At 38.9% G+C, this 18,165-nt stretch overlaps 1 protein-coding gene across 2 annotated transcripts in view; it reads left to right on the top strand.

Moving 5' to 3' along the window:
• The window catches only part of ARHGEF9 (Cdc42 guanine nucleotide exchange factor 9), a 147,627-nt gene extending 130,895 nt beyond the window's left edge, over positions 1-16,732 (top strand). Inside the window, exons 8-10 of one of the 2 annotated variants that reach the window (XM_063083176.1) lie at positions 76-319; positions 11,301-11,369; positions 16,542-16,732. In XM_063083176.1, coding sequence (XP_062939246.1) covers positions 76-319; positions 11,301-11,369; positions 16,542-16,723 — 495 coding nt within the window. In that variant the 3' untranslated portion in view covers positions 16,724-16,732. Of the gene's footprint in view, positions 1-75; positions 320-11,300; positions 11,438-16,541 lie in introns of both variants that reach the window. The other variant, XM_063083177.1, reaches the window with a different exon arrangement.
• Positions 16,733-18,165: the final 1,433 nt, after the last annotated feature.

The raw sequence follows: 18,165 nt of genomic DNA, 5'->3' as shown, positions 1-18,165 counted from the left end.
TACCGACTCTCTTGGTACCCACTCTGCACATACCTCCAACAACAACAAAAAAAACTTCTCTGTCTTCTCACCTAGGACCTAATCCGGAGAGACATTCTGTACTACAAAGGCCGCATTGACATGGATAAATATGAGGTGGTTGACATTGAAGATGGCAGAGATGATGACTTTAATGTCAGCATGAAGAATGCCTTCAAGCTTCACAACAAGGAGACTGAGGAGATACATCTGTTCTTTGCCAAAAAGCTGGAGGAGAAAATACGCTGGCTCAGGGCTTTCAGAGAGGAAAGGAAAATGGTACAGGAAGATGAAAAAATCGGTAAGTGAACTGAAAAGAGAATAACATGGCTATGATGAACATAAAGTGTTTGAATTGGTTTTCACCTTTTTAGAGTCAGAGGGAAGGTTTCTGTTGCAAACTGATCTAAGCCACTTTGGTGGTCAGAGTTTCGATGGGAAATCATTAGGCATCCACTTTACAGTCCTGCTCTCATCACTTCTCTTTGTTTCCTAATCTTAAAAAATCTTTAAAGGGTACCCGCTTTCTTCAGAAAATAATATTAAAAAGGCTGTATTGACAAGACTAATTTCTTGAGGCCCTCAGTTCTTTAGGGATGGACTAAATGGCCAGTATCATTGCTTACAAGTGTCTTGAACTTTATAGAGCTTACTCTGAGAAAAAAAGCTTATATTTTTAATTTTTATATTTTAATTCCACTTTTCCACAAACTTTTTGAAGTTCCCTTGTCTTTTTTTCCTTATATGTCTAAATGGAAAACCTAGGGTGGCTGAATCTTTCTTTTTCTCTCTCCCCACACCTGCCTCTCCATGGTGGATAGATATAATTTTGTATCCTCCACATTATATTATTAGCATTTCACCAGATCACTTAATATTTTTAGTCATTATTTTTATGGTTGTCATATGGAATTACCTTAATTTTTTAAAAAAATTTTTAATTATAAAATTAATACATGGCCATTACAAACATTTAAGCATATATGGAAATGTATAAAGAAAATTTAGCATTCTTTCCTCATTTCTGTCACTCCTGCGCTGTATGAAATAACTAGTATTAAGTTCGGTGTGCCTCTTTTCGTACTTATCCCATGCTCGTATAAACATATACACACATAAGACTTTTTTATTTACAGAATTATAGTATACGTATTACTTTGCAGCTTGCCCGTTTTTAAATTTAATTCTTCTTGAGTAACTCTCCAGATAAAGAATCTAACTGTAACTTCTTAACATTAGTCAGGGTTCAACCAGAGAAGCATAACCAGTACGAGATATATGATTATTAAGAGATTTATTACAAGGAATTGGCTTATGTGATTGTGAAGCCTGCTAAGTGACTCTGAAATTTGTAGCATATATAATCAGAAATGGAAGATCACGGGCAGGCTCAAACCTGTGGGCACAGGCCAAAGCTGTCATCTATAGGCAGACGGGAAGAGAAGATCATGAGAAGGATGGAACTCCACAGACATGAGCTGAATCTGTGGTTCACAGGCATAATTTCTTTTTCTGGGGGAGACCTCAGCTCTGTTTTTAAGGCCTTCCAACAGCTTCAGTCAGGTCCACCCAGATTACTCAAAGTCAACTCATTAGGGCCATTGATTACATTGGTAAAATACCTTCACGGCAACACCAATATTATTGAGGACCATAGTCAAATTGACATATCAGTAAAGCCATCACATGTGGTGGTTCTATTTTTAATTTTGGGGGGAACTTCTATACCATTTTCCATAATGGCTGTGATGTCAGAGGTAGGGTCCAGGGGGCCTAATAGTCAACTTCAACCCACCCAGTCCTCTTACCAGGTTCTTGACTCTGCCACAGGAAAGAATTCAAGGGCAAAGTCACAGTAGACAGTAAGAACAAGTTTAATGTAACAGAAGGAATACAGGTTCTGCAGAGAGTGCGCCATAGCTCCAGAGACTGAGCAGGGCCCACACCAAGTTTAATGCAAAAGTGAGTTCCATACAGACATATCAAGTCTAACACAAAAGCAAGAAAAACATACCTAAAGTTCAGTACAAAGTGCAGGCTGGCTCAAGAGAATGAGCAGCTGCTTTCTGAAAGTAAGTTTGATAACAAAGTAAATTATACACACCTCAGCCGGCAAAGTGCAGGTTGCCTTCAGGAAAGTTGCCAGCAACTCCACCTTTGGCTGGGATTTGGCTTTTATAGTTTCTCTATCCAATGAATATTCAATTAAGGGGATGGTTCCCAATTACATAACATTTAGTCTTGTACATGCTCAGTTGGCCTCTTCCTGGACCATGTTCTTTGGTCAGACCCTATCACATGGACAGGCATATTCAAGAATATTCTGTGCTCTCTATTGAGCATGCCCAGCCACTGGATTTGCATAAGCCAGCCCCTTGTGGTCTCATTTTCCTTGTATTGGTGTTGAAAATAGGTCTAACTGGCAACACTAAGAACCCAGTTGAGGGGGCCTAAGACCTCAGGGAGTGGCTGGAAGCCCAGAGGCGTGTCCTGAAACCCAAGCCTAGGGAAACTGAGCCCCACCTATATCAGTTGTATTAATTTACACTCCCACCAACACTGTGCAAGTGTCCCCTTTTCTCCACATCCTTGCCAACATTAGTTTTCTTTTGTCTTTTTTGATAATAGCCATTCCAACTGGAGTGAGGTAGTATCTCACTGTTGTTTTGATTTGCACTTCCCTGATGATTAGTAATGTTGAACATATTTTCATATGCCTGTTGGTCATTTGTATGTTTTTATCTCTTTTTCTTTTTTTAACCTTCATTTATTTTGTCACTGGTGCTCTTCCTCTCTTTATATAGACCTCAGTTACCAATTTCTTTCTCCCTAAAGAGCTTCTTTTTTTAGGCTTTGTAGTAGTATTTTCTTTTTTATTATTTTTATGTGTATGTATTTACGGGGTACAGCGTTGACTCTCAGTATTTGTATACAGTATGTGATGATCAAATCAATATTACTAGCATGTTCATCATTACAAATCATAATTACTTTTTTTGTCCCTTACTCAAATACTCCCTAAGCCCCCTCTGGCTCTCCCTTTCCCACATCTAGTAACTATAGGTCTGTTCTCTCCTTCTGAAAGTTCAATGTTTTACTATGGTCTTTCTTTCTTTCTTTGTTTCTTAGCTCCCACTTATGAGTTAGGACATGTGATATTTCTCTTTCTGTGCTCAGCATGTTTCACTTAACATGATTTTCTTCAAGCTCATCCACATTGCTGTGAATGGCAGAATTTCATTCTTCTTTATGGCTGAGTAGTATTCCATTGGGTATATATACCATATTTTTCTTATCCAGTCATCTGTTGATGGACATTTAGGTAGGTTCCATATCTTGGCTATTGTAAGTAGAGCTGTGATGAACATGGAAGTGCAGGTATCCCTTCAACATGGTGATTTCCATTCTTTGGAATCATACCCAGAAGTGGGATTGCTGGATTGTATGGTAGTTATATCTGTAGTTGTTTGAGAAACCTCCATACTGTTTTCCATAATGTCTGTACTAACAGTCTTACGAACAGTGTAGAAGAGTTCCCCTTTCTCCACATCCTCACCAGCATTTGTTATACTGTCTTTTTGATTATAGCCAGTCTAGCAGGGGTGAAATGGTATCTCAACATGGTTTTGTATGTCTTCTTTTCAAAAATGTCTGTTAAGATCTTTTGCCCATTTTTTAATAAGGTTACTTTTTTTTTTTTACTTTTGAGTTGTTTGAGTTCCTTGTATATTCTGGATATTAATCCCATGTTGGATGCATAGTTTGCAAATATTTCCTCCCATTTTGCAGGATTTCTCTTCTCTGTTAATTGTTTCTTTTGCTTTGCAGAAGTTTTCTAGTTTAATATAATCCTATTTCTTTATTTTTGCTTTTTTTTGCCTGTGCTTTGAGGCCTTATTCATAAAATCTTTGCCCAGTCTTATATCCTGAAGTGTTTCTGCTGTGCTTTCTTCTAGAAGTTTTATAGTTTCAGGTCTTATATTTAAGTCTTTAATCCATTTTGAATTGATTTTGGTAAATGGTAATAGTGGTCTAGTTTCATTTTTCTACACATGGATATCCAGTTTTCTCAGCACCATTTAATGAAAAGGCTGTACTTTCCCCAATGTATGTTATTGGCTCCTTTGTCAAAGATCAGTTGGCTATAGGTACATTGATTAATTTCTAGGTTCTCTATGATGTTCCATTGGTCTGTGTGTCTGTCTTTATGCCAGTACCATGCTGTTTTGGTTATTATAACTTTGTAGAATATTTTTTTACATTTTTTTCTTTTTGGAACTTGTTCAATAGTACATGCCTGTGGGGTACAGCATTGAATATCAATACCTGTGTACAATATGTGATGTTCAAATCAGGAAAATTAGTGTATTCAGCATTATACAATGTAATCGATTTTTGTGGCCCTTTATGAATTCCTCCCTTACCTTCCTCCCCCTCCCCTTTTCCCACCTCTGGTAACCTCAGTTCTATTCTCTTCTTCTGAAACTTCAACATATTACTGTGAGCATTATATCTTTCTTTTTTGTTATTTGGTTTTTTGTTTGTTTTTAGCTCCCACTTATAAGTGAGGACGTGCAGTTTTTCTCTTTCTGTGCCTGGCTTTTTCACTGAACATAATTTTCTCCAAGCTCATCCATGTAGTTGTGAATGGCAGAATTTCATTACTTTTTATGGCAAAGTACTATTCCATTGTGTATATATGCCACATTTTCCTTATCCAGTCGACCAATGGTGAACATTTAGGTTGGTTCCAACTCTTGGCTACTGTAAATAGAGCTGTGATAAACATAGGAGTGCAGGTATCTCTTTGACATGATGATTTCCATTCTTTTGGGTATATACCCAGCAGTAGAATTGCTGGATTGTATGGCAGTTCTATCTATGGTTGTTTGAGGAACTTCCATACCGTTTTCAATAATGGCTACGCCAATTTACAGTCCCACCAACAGTGTAGGAGGGCTCCCCTTTCTCCACATCCTCACCAGCATTTGTTATTCTGACTTTTTGATACTGGCCAGTCTAACTGGCATGAGATATCTCAATGTGGTTTTGATTTGCATTTCTCTGGTGCTGAATGATGTTGAGCATTTTTTCATGTGTCTGTTGGCCATTCATATATCTTCCTTTGAGAAATGCCTATTCAGCTCTTTAACCCATTTTTTAATCAGGGTTTTTGGTTTTTGGGTTTTTGGGGGGTTTTTTTTGTTTTTGTTGTTGAGTTCCTTGTATATTCTGGATATTAATCCTTTGTCAGATGCCTAGTTTGTGAATATTTTCTCCCACTCTGTAGGTTGTCTTTTCTCTCTGTTAATTGTTTCTTTTGCTGTGCAGAAGATTTTAGTTGATATAATCCATTTGTTATGATTCCTTTTGTTGCCTGTGCTTTTAGGTTCATATTCATAAAGCCTTTGCCCAGTCCTACTTCCTGAAGTTTCCCCTATATTTCCTTTTTAGAGTTTTATAGTTTCAGGATATATATTTAAGTCTTTAATCCTTTTTGAGTTGATTTTGCTATGTGGTGAGAGGTACAGGTAAGACATACAAGTCTATGGTGAGAAGTTTCATTCTTCTACATATGGATGTCCACTTTTCCCAGCACCATTTATCAAAGAGGCAGTCTTTTACACAATGTATGTTCTTGGTGTCTTTGTCGAAGATCAGTTGGTTGTAAGTATGTAGGTTGATTTCTGGGTTCTCTGTTCTGTTCCAGTGGTTTGTGTGTATGTTTCTATGCCAGTACCATGCTGTTTTGGTTGCTATAGTTTTGTAGTATAATATGAAGTCAGGTATTGTAATACTTCTCCTTTTTTTTCTCCCCCCTCAGGGTTGCTTTGGCTATTTCAGGTTTTGTTCCATGTGAATGTTAGGATTGTTTTTCTATTTCTGTGAACAATGTAATTGGTATTTTGATGGGGATTGCATTGAATCTGTAGATCACTTTGGGTAGTATGGACATTTTCGCAATGATAATTCTTCCCATCCAAGAGGATAGAATGTCTTTCCACCTTTTTGGTCCTCTTTAATTTCTTTCAACAGTGATTTGTAATTCTCATTGTGGAGATCTTTCACCTCCTTGGTTAAATTGTTTCCCAGATATTTTATTTTTTGGAGGGTGACTATTGTAAATGGGCTAGCTTTCTTGATTTCTTTTTCTGCTAATTTGTTGTTGGAGTATAAAAATGCTACTCATTTTGGGCTGTTGCTTTTGCTACTGATTTTTGGCTGATGCTTTTGTATCCTGCAACTTTACTGAAATTATATATCAACTCTAAGAGTTTTTTTGTAGAGTCTTTAGGCTTTTCTATATATAAGATCATGTCCTTTGCGAACAGGGACAGTTTGACTTCATCTTTTCCAATCTTTATGCCCCTTATTTCTTTCTCTTGCCTGATTGTTCTGGCTGGTACCTCCGATACTATGTTAAATAGGAGTGTTGTGAGTTGGCATCCTGGTCTTATTATTAAGGGAAAAGCTTTCAGCTTTTCTCCATTCAAGATGATATCAGTGGTGGGTTTGTTGTATATATGGCTTTTGTTGTGTTGGTATACTTTCCTTCTATGCCTAGTTTGCTGAGAATCTTTATCATGAAAGGATGTTGAATTTTGTCAAATGCTTTTTCTGTGTCTATTGAGATCATCATATGGTTTTTTCTACTACCTTGAATACATAAGAAAGAAAAAATCCACTAGTAGAAGAGAAATGTATATGAGAAAGAGAAAGAATGTTTATTTAACCACCTCAGAAATCCAACAAACACAGAAGACAACAATAAAAGAGGAAGAAAGAAACAAAAGTTATTTAAAACATCCAAAGAAAAATCGATAAAATGCCAGGAATAAGTCAGTACCTTTCAATAATATCCCTAACATAAATGGATTTAATTCCCCACTGAGAAGACACAAACTTAGTGACTGGATTTAGAAGATAGGCCCAAATCTACGCTGTCTTCAAGAGAGTCACCTCACCTGAAAAGACATGCACAGATTAAGATCGAAAAGATGGAAAAAGATATGCAAATGGAAGCCAGAAACATGCAGAAGTAGCTATTCTCACATCACATAAAATAGACTTTAAGTCAAAAACCGTAAAAAGAGACAACGAAGGCCACTCTGTAATGATAAAGGGATCTATCCAGCAAGAAGATATAACAATCATAAATACATGTGCACCCAGTGTTGGAGCACCCAGATATATAAAGCAAACACTATTAGACCTAACGAAAGAGATAGACCCAAATATGATAATAGTTGGGGACCTGAACACCCCTATCTCGACATTGGACAGATCATCTAGGCAAAAAAAAAAAATCAATAGAGAAACACAGGATTTAAACCACACTTTAGACCAATTGGATATGGCAGATATCTACAGATTTCATCCAACAACCAAAGAGTATACATTCTTCTCATCAGCACGTGGAGCGTTCTCCAGGATAGACTACATGTTAGGTCACAAATCAAGTCTCCACAAATTTAAAAAACTGAAATAATTTCAAGTATCTTTTCAGACCACAATGGATTAAAACTAGAAATCAATGACAAGTGCAACTCTCTTATACTCATGGAAATTAAATAACATGCTCATGAAGTGGGTGACACTGGGCTCAGTCACAGGTGTTGTGGATGTGGACTATAGCTCTTGGGAGATTGTTGGAGTGCTCTGCTGTTTCTCAGGTGGAGTGGGTGACCCTGAACAGGCTCATTGGTGCCCTGGTCAGGATCCTGTGCCCATGTTAGATGAACTGGGGTGCTCTGCAGCTCCTTAGCTTAAATGGGCAACCCTGGGTGGGATTACTAGGGTCAAGATTAGGACTTTGGACCTTGAGGGAGACAATGAAGCACTCAGCAGCTCCTCAGCTGAAGTGGGTGACTCTGGTTGGGGTCACTGGTTCTTTGGGCTGAGCTCTGTATCCCCAAAAGAGGTGCTGGGGCACTTTTCAGTTTCTCAGCTGAAGTGGACGACATGGGGCCAGGTCACTGGTGCCCTGGGTGGGTCCCTGTGCCCCAAAGAGTGATGCAGGGGTACTCTGCACCTGTGCCATTGATGTGCACCACTCCAGGTGGGGTTGTCAGGGTTGTTGACCCTCAAAAGAGACACTGGGTTGCTCTGCAGTACCACTGTTGGAGTGGGTCAATCTGGGTGAGGCCACTGTGGCCATTGGCAGGCCCCTATGCCCCCAAGAGTGAGTCTCTTTGAAGCTTTTCAGCTGGAGTGTAGCACTCTAGGTAAGGTTTCTGTGATCATGGGCAAGTTCTTGCACCCCTAAGAGAGATGCTGTGGCACTCTGCAGCTGCTCAGCTGAAGTGGACCACTCTGGTCAAGGTTGCTGTGGTTATGGGAAGGCCCTTGTGCTCCCAAGAAAGACACTGGGTCACTCTGTAGCTCCTTGGCTGGAGTAAGCCACTTCGTGAGGTTATCAGGGCTGTGGACTAGCCCCCACACCCCCGAGAGAGGGTCACACTGTAGCTCCTCAGCTAGAGTACACATCCCTGTGGGAGTTCACTGGGGTTGTGGGCAGGCCTCTGTGTTCCCAGAAGAGATGCTGGATCCCTCTGCAGCTACCCAGCTGGTGTGGGTAGTCCTGGACAGTCTCACTGGAACTACAGTCAGGGCTCTGTGTCCCTGATAGAGGCAGGCAGGCACTCTGCAGTTTCTCATATAGAGTGTGTGGATTTGCTGGATCTGTGGAGGGACTTGGTGCCATTGTGAGAGGTGTGTGGGCACTCCAGGGCCACCAGCAGTGGCAGAAGTCCCTGATTGATCGACTCTCTGACTCTGGAATGTACATGCACTGACTCCCTCTGTCCTGAGGTTGGCCTCCACACCGTACTGGGCTGCCTGTTCCCAGTGTGCAGAATACTGCATGGGCTCAGGTGCTGGCGATTCAGTGTTATGAGAGGGCCTCAGGGCTGTGGAGATGCTGGAGCTGTTGGGTCCCAGGGCAAAATGCACTCAGGTGCTGGTTCCAATACCAAAATGGCAACTGCTGCAGCAGCCCAGGATCCAGGGGGATGGGAGGGCTCATCATGAGCTCTCTCCCTGGGTTAATGCAGTCCTGTGGGCTCCCAGCTGCTCCTCACACTGGGCTCATAGCCTGCAAGGGCACTACAGCTCCCTTGTAGCCTGGATTGAAGGCATAGCTCTTGTTTACCTTCCCCCTGTAGGCAGAAATTCCTCCTGAGTCCCTGCTTCTCCTGGCTGGGGGATGGGGTGGGGGAGTCAGGTATTCTCTTCCATTCTTTATGTGGCTTTCCTGAGTTTCTGTGCTCACTAGAATTTCTGTTACTCCTTTGATGTGATCCAGTGCTCTTCTTTAGTTATTTTCATCCAGGTATAGTTGCATATTTGTTGTTTTGTCTGTTTTTGTGGAAAAGACGAGCAGTAGAGTCTTCTAGTTTGCCATCTTGCTCCTGTATCCATTATTTCTCTTATGGCTCTTAGGTTTATCTTGCTTATGAAGTTCTCTCTCTACCAACACTATAGTCCTAAATTTTCTTTTAATATTTTAGGTTTGTTTTCTTAGAACTGTAGTCTATCTGGAATTTATGTTTTGTATTTGGAGTGAGGAAAGGTTTCCATTTCATTTCCTTCCACGTGGATAACCATTTGTACCAGCATCATTTATTAAATTAATCATTTATTTCCCACACAATTGAAATGCTACTATTCTCATATAGTAACTCTTCATTCATACTTGGATTTATCTTTAGACTTTCTATTTTGTTTCAATACTCTGTCACTTCTTGTGTAAAAACTATACTACTTTAATAACAGTATATTTCTAGAAAGTTATAATGGCTGGTAGGATCATTCACTCTTATCATTATTTCTTAGCACTTCTTAGATGTTTATTATTTGATATGAATATCAAATTCATTTATTATAAGTCTAAAACAAGGCCCATTTGTATTCTGATTGGCATTGTATTAAATTTGTTAATATGTAAAGGCTTGGCATTTTTATTACATTTTCACATTCAGGAGCTAGCCTCTCTCCTTTTATATAAGTGTTCTATGTGCTTCAGGAAAATGGTATAGTTTTCTTTCTGTAGATTCTGTACCTTTCTACTTCTTCTTGTATTGTTTTGGATAGTTTATATTTTGCTGGGAAATTATTAGTTTTCTTTGGATTTTTAATTTCATGATATATATCTGCACATAATATTATCTTATTCTTTTAAAATATCTGTAATTGTGGTTATCTCTTATTCCCAATATTTCATTTTTTTAAAAATTTTCTCACTTTAGTCATTTAATCAGGCTTATCAGGGAGAATTGGTCTTTTCAAAGAACTTGTTTTTGGTTTATTTCTGCAGTTTATTTCTGTTTTCTCAAAATTAATTTTAGTTTTTATTTCCTCTTTGTTTCTACTTTTTTATTTTTAATATTTTTTGTTGGTCATGAATATTCATGAGATACAAAGAGGGTTTTTTTTTCCCATCTCATTGGTTGAATAAAAAAATTTTAGAGTACATTATCCTTGAATAAAGCCTTAATTATATCCCATAAGTTTTGATATAAAATTTTCTTATTTAGTTTTAGAAAATTTGTAACATCAGTATGATTTCCTTTTGATCCAGGGACTATTCAAAAGACTATTACTTTCAGTGTTTCAAATGAGAATTTTAGTAATAGTGTGATCTCTCTCTTTTGTAAGTAAGCTGTTCTTTCACTCTTGAAGCTTGTAAGTTTATTTTCTTGATCCTTGAAGTTCAGGAATTCCACTAGTCAATGTCTAGGTCTGTCTCTATGTATTTAATTCTGCCAAGGACTTGGCAAGACATTTTACTCTTTCAACAAGTATGTCTTTCTTTCACTTAGCCAGTTTTCTGTTATTTCCTTATTAATTTTTTCCATTTGATTTTTTTCCTCCTTCTGAATCTTTTATAATCTATATACACATTTTTCTGTTCTAATTCTCCAATCTTTTGACTCATTATTTTCTTTTATTTGTATTTTTTGCTTTTGGGTATGAAATATTTCTTCCACTTTACACCAGTCTTTATTTAACCATTCTCCATTTAACAGCCTCTTAGCCCATGTCAAGTTTCTTTTTGCCTCTCTATTCCATGATATGCATCTTTGTAGCTCTTTGTCCAAGTTTCTGATGAATTTCCTTAGTAAAACTCCTAGAAAGGAATTACTGGGTCAAAGAGAATGACCTTTTTGTGTTTCAAGACTTTTGTTACCTCTTACCAAATCGTTTAGTAAAGTTATACTAATTTATACATTCAAGAAGCATATATGTTTCTTATAACAAAATTATGTATTTTTCTTTTACAGGATTTGAAATTTCTGAAAACCAGAAGAGGCAGGCTGCAATGACTGTGAGAAAAGTCCCCAAACAAAAAGGTAAAGTTGCCTTTATACCCTCACCCCCACTCATTCTCTGTGTGAGATTGGGGAGCCATAGGCTATGTGTTTGCATATTCCTAGGCCTGTTTCCATGCTGAGGTTCACTTAGGGTGGTGTGTGAGTGCCCAGGTCCCCGGGTGTCCCTGATGACAGGTGGCAAACATTCTTAAAGGCTTAAGGCTCAAGAGTGAATGGTGGAGGGTATTTGTATCTAAAGATAGCTCCTTGGGTACAAGAAAAAAATAGAACTACAGGTTTTTTAAATTTATTTTTACTTAAAAATAAGAGAAACTTTACTAATAATTTAGAGATAGACAATAGTAAATGTGCATAATTTATTTAATAAGTATAAATATTTAATTTATACTTTATGAATATAATATGTATAATATTTAATAGGTATAAATATATTGGGGATGTGTGCTCAGCTTTCACTAGTCTGAATGCACTTACAAAATCAGGAGCTCCAATTCAGAATGGAGAACCTCAAACTGAACCAAGACAGAAGATTCAGATATTCTCTCCTTCTGTGAACCATAAACCAAAGTACTTAAAAAAGAAAAATACCTTGGGAATCAACTTAAATTTGAAATAAAGCTTTATTTTCTCTTTCTGATTAACTGGAACAAAACTAAAATGCTCAGCTGAAGAAAGGGAAGGAACTACCTTCTGCTTATTAGAGTGCCTATTCAGTATTAGTTACTTTATATAAGTTCTTTTGGTATCTTTATGGTAACCCTGAGAAGGTGGGCACTATTAGCCCCATTTCCCAGATGAGAAAACTGAGTGTCTTCAGGGGTAAAGTCACTTCGAACCTAGATTGGCTTGATTCTGAGGCCACTGCTCTCTTTATCTCAGAGTCCTGCTGATGCCCATGCTAGGAAAGAAGAGTTCACTTTTCTGTCTTGCCTCAACTATTGATAGCTGTTTCTGTTACTGACAACCATTGTCACTGTCTCCAGAGGTGGATGATCTTAATGAGACCTCACTTTCCCCAGACCCTTCCTTCTGCTTTCTCAGTGGGCTCTCTATTTCTGAATGAGTCACCACGCAAAATTCAGATTCAAGTTGCCTGAAATTCCAGCAGCCACATAAAGCACTCAGTTTTTCCCAATGAAGCTCCCTTTGATTGAGGAGGCCTACCTGGGCCCCTTTGACTAGACATGCCTTCCTTTCAGCTGTTTATTACTTCTTGCTCTCAGGAGTCCCTCACTGTCTCTTTCCCTCATCATGGAAATGTGATTTCCCTTAAATAGAAAATTAAGGCCAGCCACGTCCAACCTTTTTGGAGTTAAAATGTGAGAGACAGTGTTAGAAAGCAATCTGGAGTTAATCTCAGTGAGGACTGTATTAACAGAAGAACTGTGAGACTGTACCTCCCTCCTCAGGCAGAGACACAGGCAGAAAAAAGCCCCAGCCAGCCAGAGTCCTCAGTTTGCGAAAGGGATACCATCCTAGTAGCTTGCCTCTGTTTTGTGGAGGCTCTCACTTCCTGAGCTTCTCTCACTCTGATTTCCTCTACTGCCTGCACCAGAATGACTGACCTCCATGGTGGAATGGTACTCCTTTATTCCAGCCCAGGTTCTTGCAAGTGTATCTGACACTGGCTGGTCTTTTCACTGAGAATACTTCATGCAAAGGAACATCTACAAAGCAACCAGTGAGAAGATTGTCCTGCTAACTCATATCAAGCATTTGGGTCAGGTTTCTTTCCTATCCTTTCTAGTCTCCAAGCTATTGCTTTCAGGCCCTTTCTTGTCTCTCAGTGTCTAAACACTGGTTCATGTGAACAGCTTCCTTCCCTTAACAGCAATCCTAAAGTCTTCAAAGAAATTCATCTAGTTGCAAACCTCCCAGAATTCCTATGAATCTCCTCCCTTATTTCTATTTTTTGGTCTTCAAGACTCTCCTAATCCAGAACTATGGTGATTGATATATTTTGAGAATCCAGGGTGCTACACATGTGGAAGTGGTTGTCAAACTTAGAAACTCAATAGTTGCAGCTTGTACATGTGAAGAGCAGGAAAGGCTTCTTTCAGGTACCCATGAAAACTAACTTTCTGAACCCTTCTAGTGACCCTTCCTTGGAAGTGATGGGGGGCATTGTTAAGATTTCTCCAATGTAGATGTCACTGGATGGGTCACTCTAGTCTCCCCTACCCTGGGAGAGGGGAAGCCTGGCTGGAAGAATAACAGAGAGGAACAGATCTCTAGTTTCAAGAAAGGCCTTTTCACTTTACCTTTGTCTTTCATACTGCCTTGGTTTTAATAATTTGATATATAACTTCTTGGGAGTTAGGCACTAATTCCTGGTTTATCAACCCAATTCAGTCTGTCAACATGGAGCTTCCCAGGGCCATGAGCACAGCTCCATCTCCAGAGGCTTTAGGGCCAGCTCAAAATCAAATGAGTGCCCTGGAATAGGTAAACAATCTTGAAAAAGAAGAATAAAGTGGGAGTAATCAGTCTACCTGATTTCAGCAGTCATTATATAGCTATAGTAACCAAGATAATGTGATTTGGGCAGAGGAATAAACATATTAGATGAAAGGAACTGAACCCAGAAATAGACTACACAAATATTCCCAACTGATTTTTGACAAAAGTACAAAAACAATTCAATGGAGTAAGAGTAGGCTTTTCAGCAAAATATGCTGAGAAAATTGGGCTTCCACAGGCAAAATCAAGAACAACAAAAAAAACCCTCAACCTAAACTCACACCCTATATAAAAATTAACTGAAAACTGGTAATAGAATTAAATGTAAAGCTATAAAACTCTTAGAAAAAAATAGAAGAAAATCTTCAGGATCTAGGGCTAGGCAAAGAAATTCTTAGACTTGACACCAAAAGCTCAAATTACAGAATGAAAGTTGATAAAATGGACCTCATTAAAATTAAAAATTTTACTCTGTGAATAGGATGGAAAGACAAACTACAGGCTAGGAGAAAATATTTAAAAATTACATAACTGACAAAATACTATTATTTAGAATATATTAAGAATTCTGAAAACTCAACAATAAAAATACCAAACACTCCAATTAGAAAATGGGCAAAAGACACAAACAGATATTTCACTGAAGGAGATATATGGATGGTAGTTAGGCATATGATAAGATGTTGAACATTGTTAGTTATTGGACAAATTCAAATTAAAACCACAATGAGATATCATTATATACCTATTAGAATGGCTAAAATGAAAAATAGTAACAATATCAAATGCTGACAAGGGTGTGGAGAAACTAGATCATTCATACATTGCCAATGAGAATGTAAAATGGTACAGTCACTCTGGAAAATAGTTCAGCAGTTTGTTAAAGCACTGAATGTACAACTGCTCTACAGCCCAGCAATTACACTTCTGGGCATTTATCCCAGAGAAATGAAAACTTATGTTCACCTAAAAACCTGCAAATGAATTTTTTTTCAGTATTGTACATAATAGTCCAAACTGGAAACAACCCAGATACCTTTCAATGAGTAAATTATTAAACTGTGCTACATCCACACTGTGGAATATTACTCATTAATAAAAAGTAACCTGCTATTTGATACATGCAACAATTTGGGTGAATCTCTAGGGAATTTTGCTGAGTGAGAAGAGCCAATCCCCAAAAGTTACATAGGGTATGATTCCATCTATATAACATTCTGAAAATGATGTAATTTAGAAATGGGGAACAGATTAGTGGTTGCCAGAGATTAAAGAGAGGGTGAGGACAGGAGAGAAGTGAGTATGGTTATAAAAGGGTAACAAAAGTGACCCTTGTGATGATAGAAATGTTCTATATCTTGACCATATCCTGTAACAATGTCAATACCCTGGTTGTGATATTGTACTATACTTTTGCAAGATGTTACCATTGGGAAAACTGGGAAAAGGGTATGTAGATCTCTCTGTATTATTTCTTACAACTTCGTGTGAATCTCTAATAATACCAAAATTAAAAGCTTTTTTTAAAAAATCAAGTTAGCCCTGCCCCAAATCCCTCCCTATTATCTCCATATTGTCTGTTGGCATTCAGTACCCTCAAATTTCTGACAGTTACCACCTTTCAAAACTGGCTCTTAGAAAAGAACCGGATCCTTCCCACTGAAGTGCCAGTGGCTGATGATGGCTCAGTACGATACTGGGATCAAGTCATCAAATAAAGGCAAACAAAGAAGCTGTAATGTTGGAATTTCAGACATTGGCCAGTGGATGAGGAAGGTATTTGGGGAGCAGCAGAAAGGTCTTCCTGGCATGTTTGAATCATATGCTGTGTGCCTCATCCTGTTCTTCTTGGAGTGCAGAACAGAAGTAAACTTTGACTTTAGGACCCCTGGTTGCTGGAATCCTCCATTAATATGGATTTTGCTTTGATGGTTGCAAACCCATCTCAAAAGTTGAGAAGGTCCTTCATCTTAATGACATTGAAGCTGTTCCCTTTGAAAGGTCACAAATATATTCCAAGTCGTTCTTTCTTTCCATATATCTTCTGGTGGTGAGTTTGTTTTCTCCTTCAACTACCAATGTGAATTCCCTATTAAATGCAGGTTCATCACTCTCAACCCAGGGCAAAATACTAAATCACTGTACCTTAAATTTTAGAAAAACATCTCCCCCCAGAGACCTTCCCTGAAGTCAGTAGTTCCTAATCAGACTCTTTTGACACTTCCAGGGGGAGTTGAAGAGGGAGAAAACCAAAGTCCTTTGGATTTAAATGGAGTTTGTTGGGTCCTTTGCAGAGCCAAGCCCTGTATAAGGGATTATGGTGCAGAACCAGGCCCTGCATAAGGGATTATGGTGTCTTGGAAAGAGCTCTGAACTGAGAAGTCAAAGAACATGGGTTCTAGCCCTTGCTTTGTCTCCAACTTACCATGTGACCTTGGATATGACATTTCTCTCCAGGTCTCAATGTACACATCTGCAAAATGGCTGATGGTAATACCCCAAATTTCTTAGGGATACCTGACTAGATGGAGAAGTGTGTGGTGTTTCAGTAATAACCATGCCATTCCAAAATCTGTTAGGAAGAGGAATCCTTCCCTTGGATGATTTGCAATACCAGTTCACACTCTCTCAACTAGGCTGCCTTGTGACCCAGAGTGGTCACTGGTTGATTTGAGAAGGCATTTGTTACTTAACTTACACCCTTTCTCTTTGATCTCCCATCTATTCTAGGTGTCAACTCGGCGCGCTCAGTTCCTCCTTCTTACCCACCACCACAGGACCCGTTAAACCAGGGCCAGTACCTGGTCCCCGATGGCATTGCTCAGTCGCAGGTCTTTGAGTTCACCGAACCCAAGCGCAGCCAGTCACCATTCTGGCAAAACTTCAGCAGGTTAACCCCCTTCAAAAAATAATACCTACAAGGAGGCAGATAATTTTAAAATAAAGTAAATAAAACTATATTTATAGATGGACCTTTTTTCGAAGCAGCACTGTTGAAATTTATATATAGAGAGAGAGACAGACAGACATACACACACATAGACCCTTGAGTAAACACACACACCACACACACATCCACACACACACACACCCAAAACCGTTTTTTGTTGTTTTGGGGAAGTGAAATCTATAGTTGGTAGGAAGAGGTACCAATGACTTTGAAACATGCAGAGTAATACACCTTCTTAAGAGTTTCCAGTTCTTACCCTGTTCTCCTCCCCTTTTCTTTCAGAAATTGAAATTTCTATTTGTTTCTTTTCTTATTGCAATAATCTCTTTGCTCCCCTGTGAGTGATTCATTGACTTGTCATTATTACCATAGATGCATTTGTACTGGTTTTTTTCTTTCATGATGATACTCATGCTGATGACTTTTGAATTTAGTTTGATGTGGTGGGGTTTGGGAAGTTTTTTATCCCTCTTTCATTTTTCACTGAAGCAGGAGAGGATTTCCTTTCTCCTCTCCCTCAGCCAACTATCTGCGAATGTTCCTACAGCCCTGCAGTTGCCCCAAACAGCCTTTTTCCAATATCCTCTGTCCTCAGTCCTGCCACTCTGGACATGCTCTGTTGTGCCCTGTGACATAATTGCTTGGTATTTCTATTGCTTTCACTGTGGTTTAGGTGTTGTGGAGGGACCAGCAAACAAGCGAGGGAGTGTCAGAGTATAATGATACTAGAGCAGACTTCAGTTCAGGGAATATTCTGCATTTGGGCTGTTTCTTCTAGCACTGGGGGTTCCCATGTTTGCAGCACTGCTGGGTCGTTGCAGTTTTGCATCTGAGGGTTAGTTTTGGGCCAATTATTCTTTTTCAAGCTGTTTTTGTTATGGATCTCCTCCTAGACCTGTCCCTTCCTTGGCCCAAAAGAAGATCTGAACTGTCAGCAAAGAGGTTGAGACTCTGCCTCCTTGGAGAGAGATTTATCTGACCCCCAGTAAAAAATAGGTTTAATGTGGGGCTCCCTACAGCAATCAGTTCAGCATCCTGTTTTTCCTGCTCCCATTTGCAGATTTTTTAAGGCAGCATTGATAGGAGTCTATGGAGAGGTTCAAGACAGAACCCATCTGACCAAGATCATCAACTGCCTTTAAATTATTGACTTGAAAACGGTCCAAGGCTAATAGTAACCTTTTAAGGGAAAGAATAGGGACAGGCATAGAAATAGATATCCTTGATCCAAGATATTGTACCTGCAAATCCTACCACCCCAATTGTGTGAGACTTCCACCACTGTTAGTAGATTGCATGGACAATCTTCTCTGGCTCCTTCCTTCTCCTCTCCCTGTCTTCCTTCTTTCTCCTGCCCTCCTGGCACAGGAGGATTGTTGGTGTTGGCATAGTTAAAGCATTTCT

This window comes from Cynocephalus volans, chromosome X, assembly GCF_027409185.1.
Source record: "Cynocephalus volans isolate mCynVol1 chromosome X, mCynVol1.pri, whole genome shotgun sequence".
Lineage (NCBI taxonomy): Eukaryota > Metazoa > Chordata > Mammalia > Dermoptera > Cynocephalidae > Cynocephalus > Cynocephalus volans.
The sequence above is the reverse complement of the archived record's forward strand: the minus strand, read 5'-3'. Positions and strand labels throughout refer to the sequence as shown.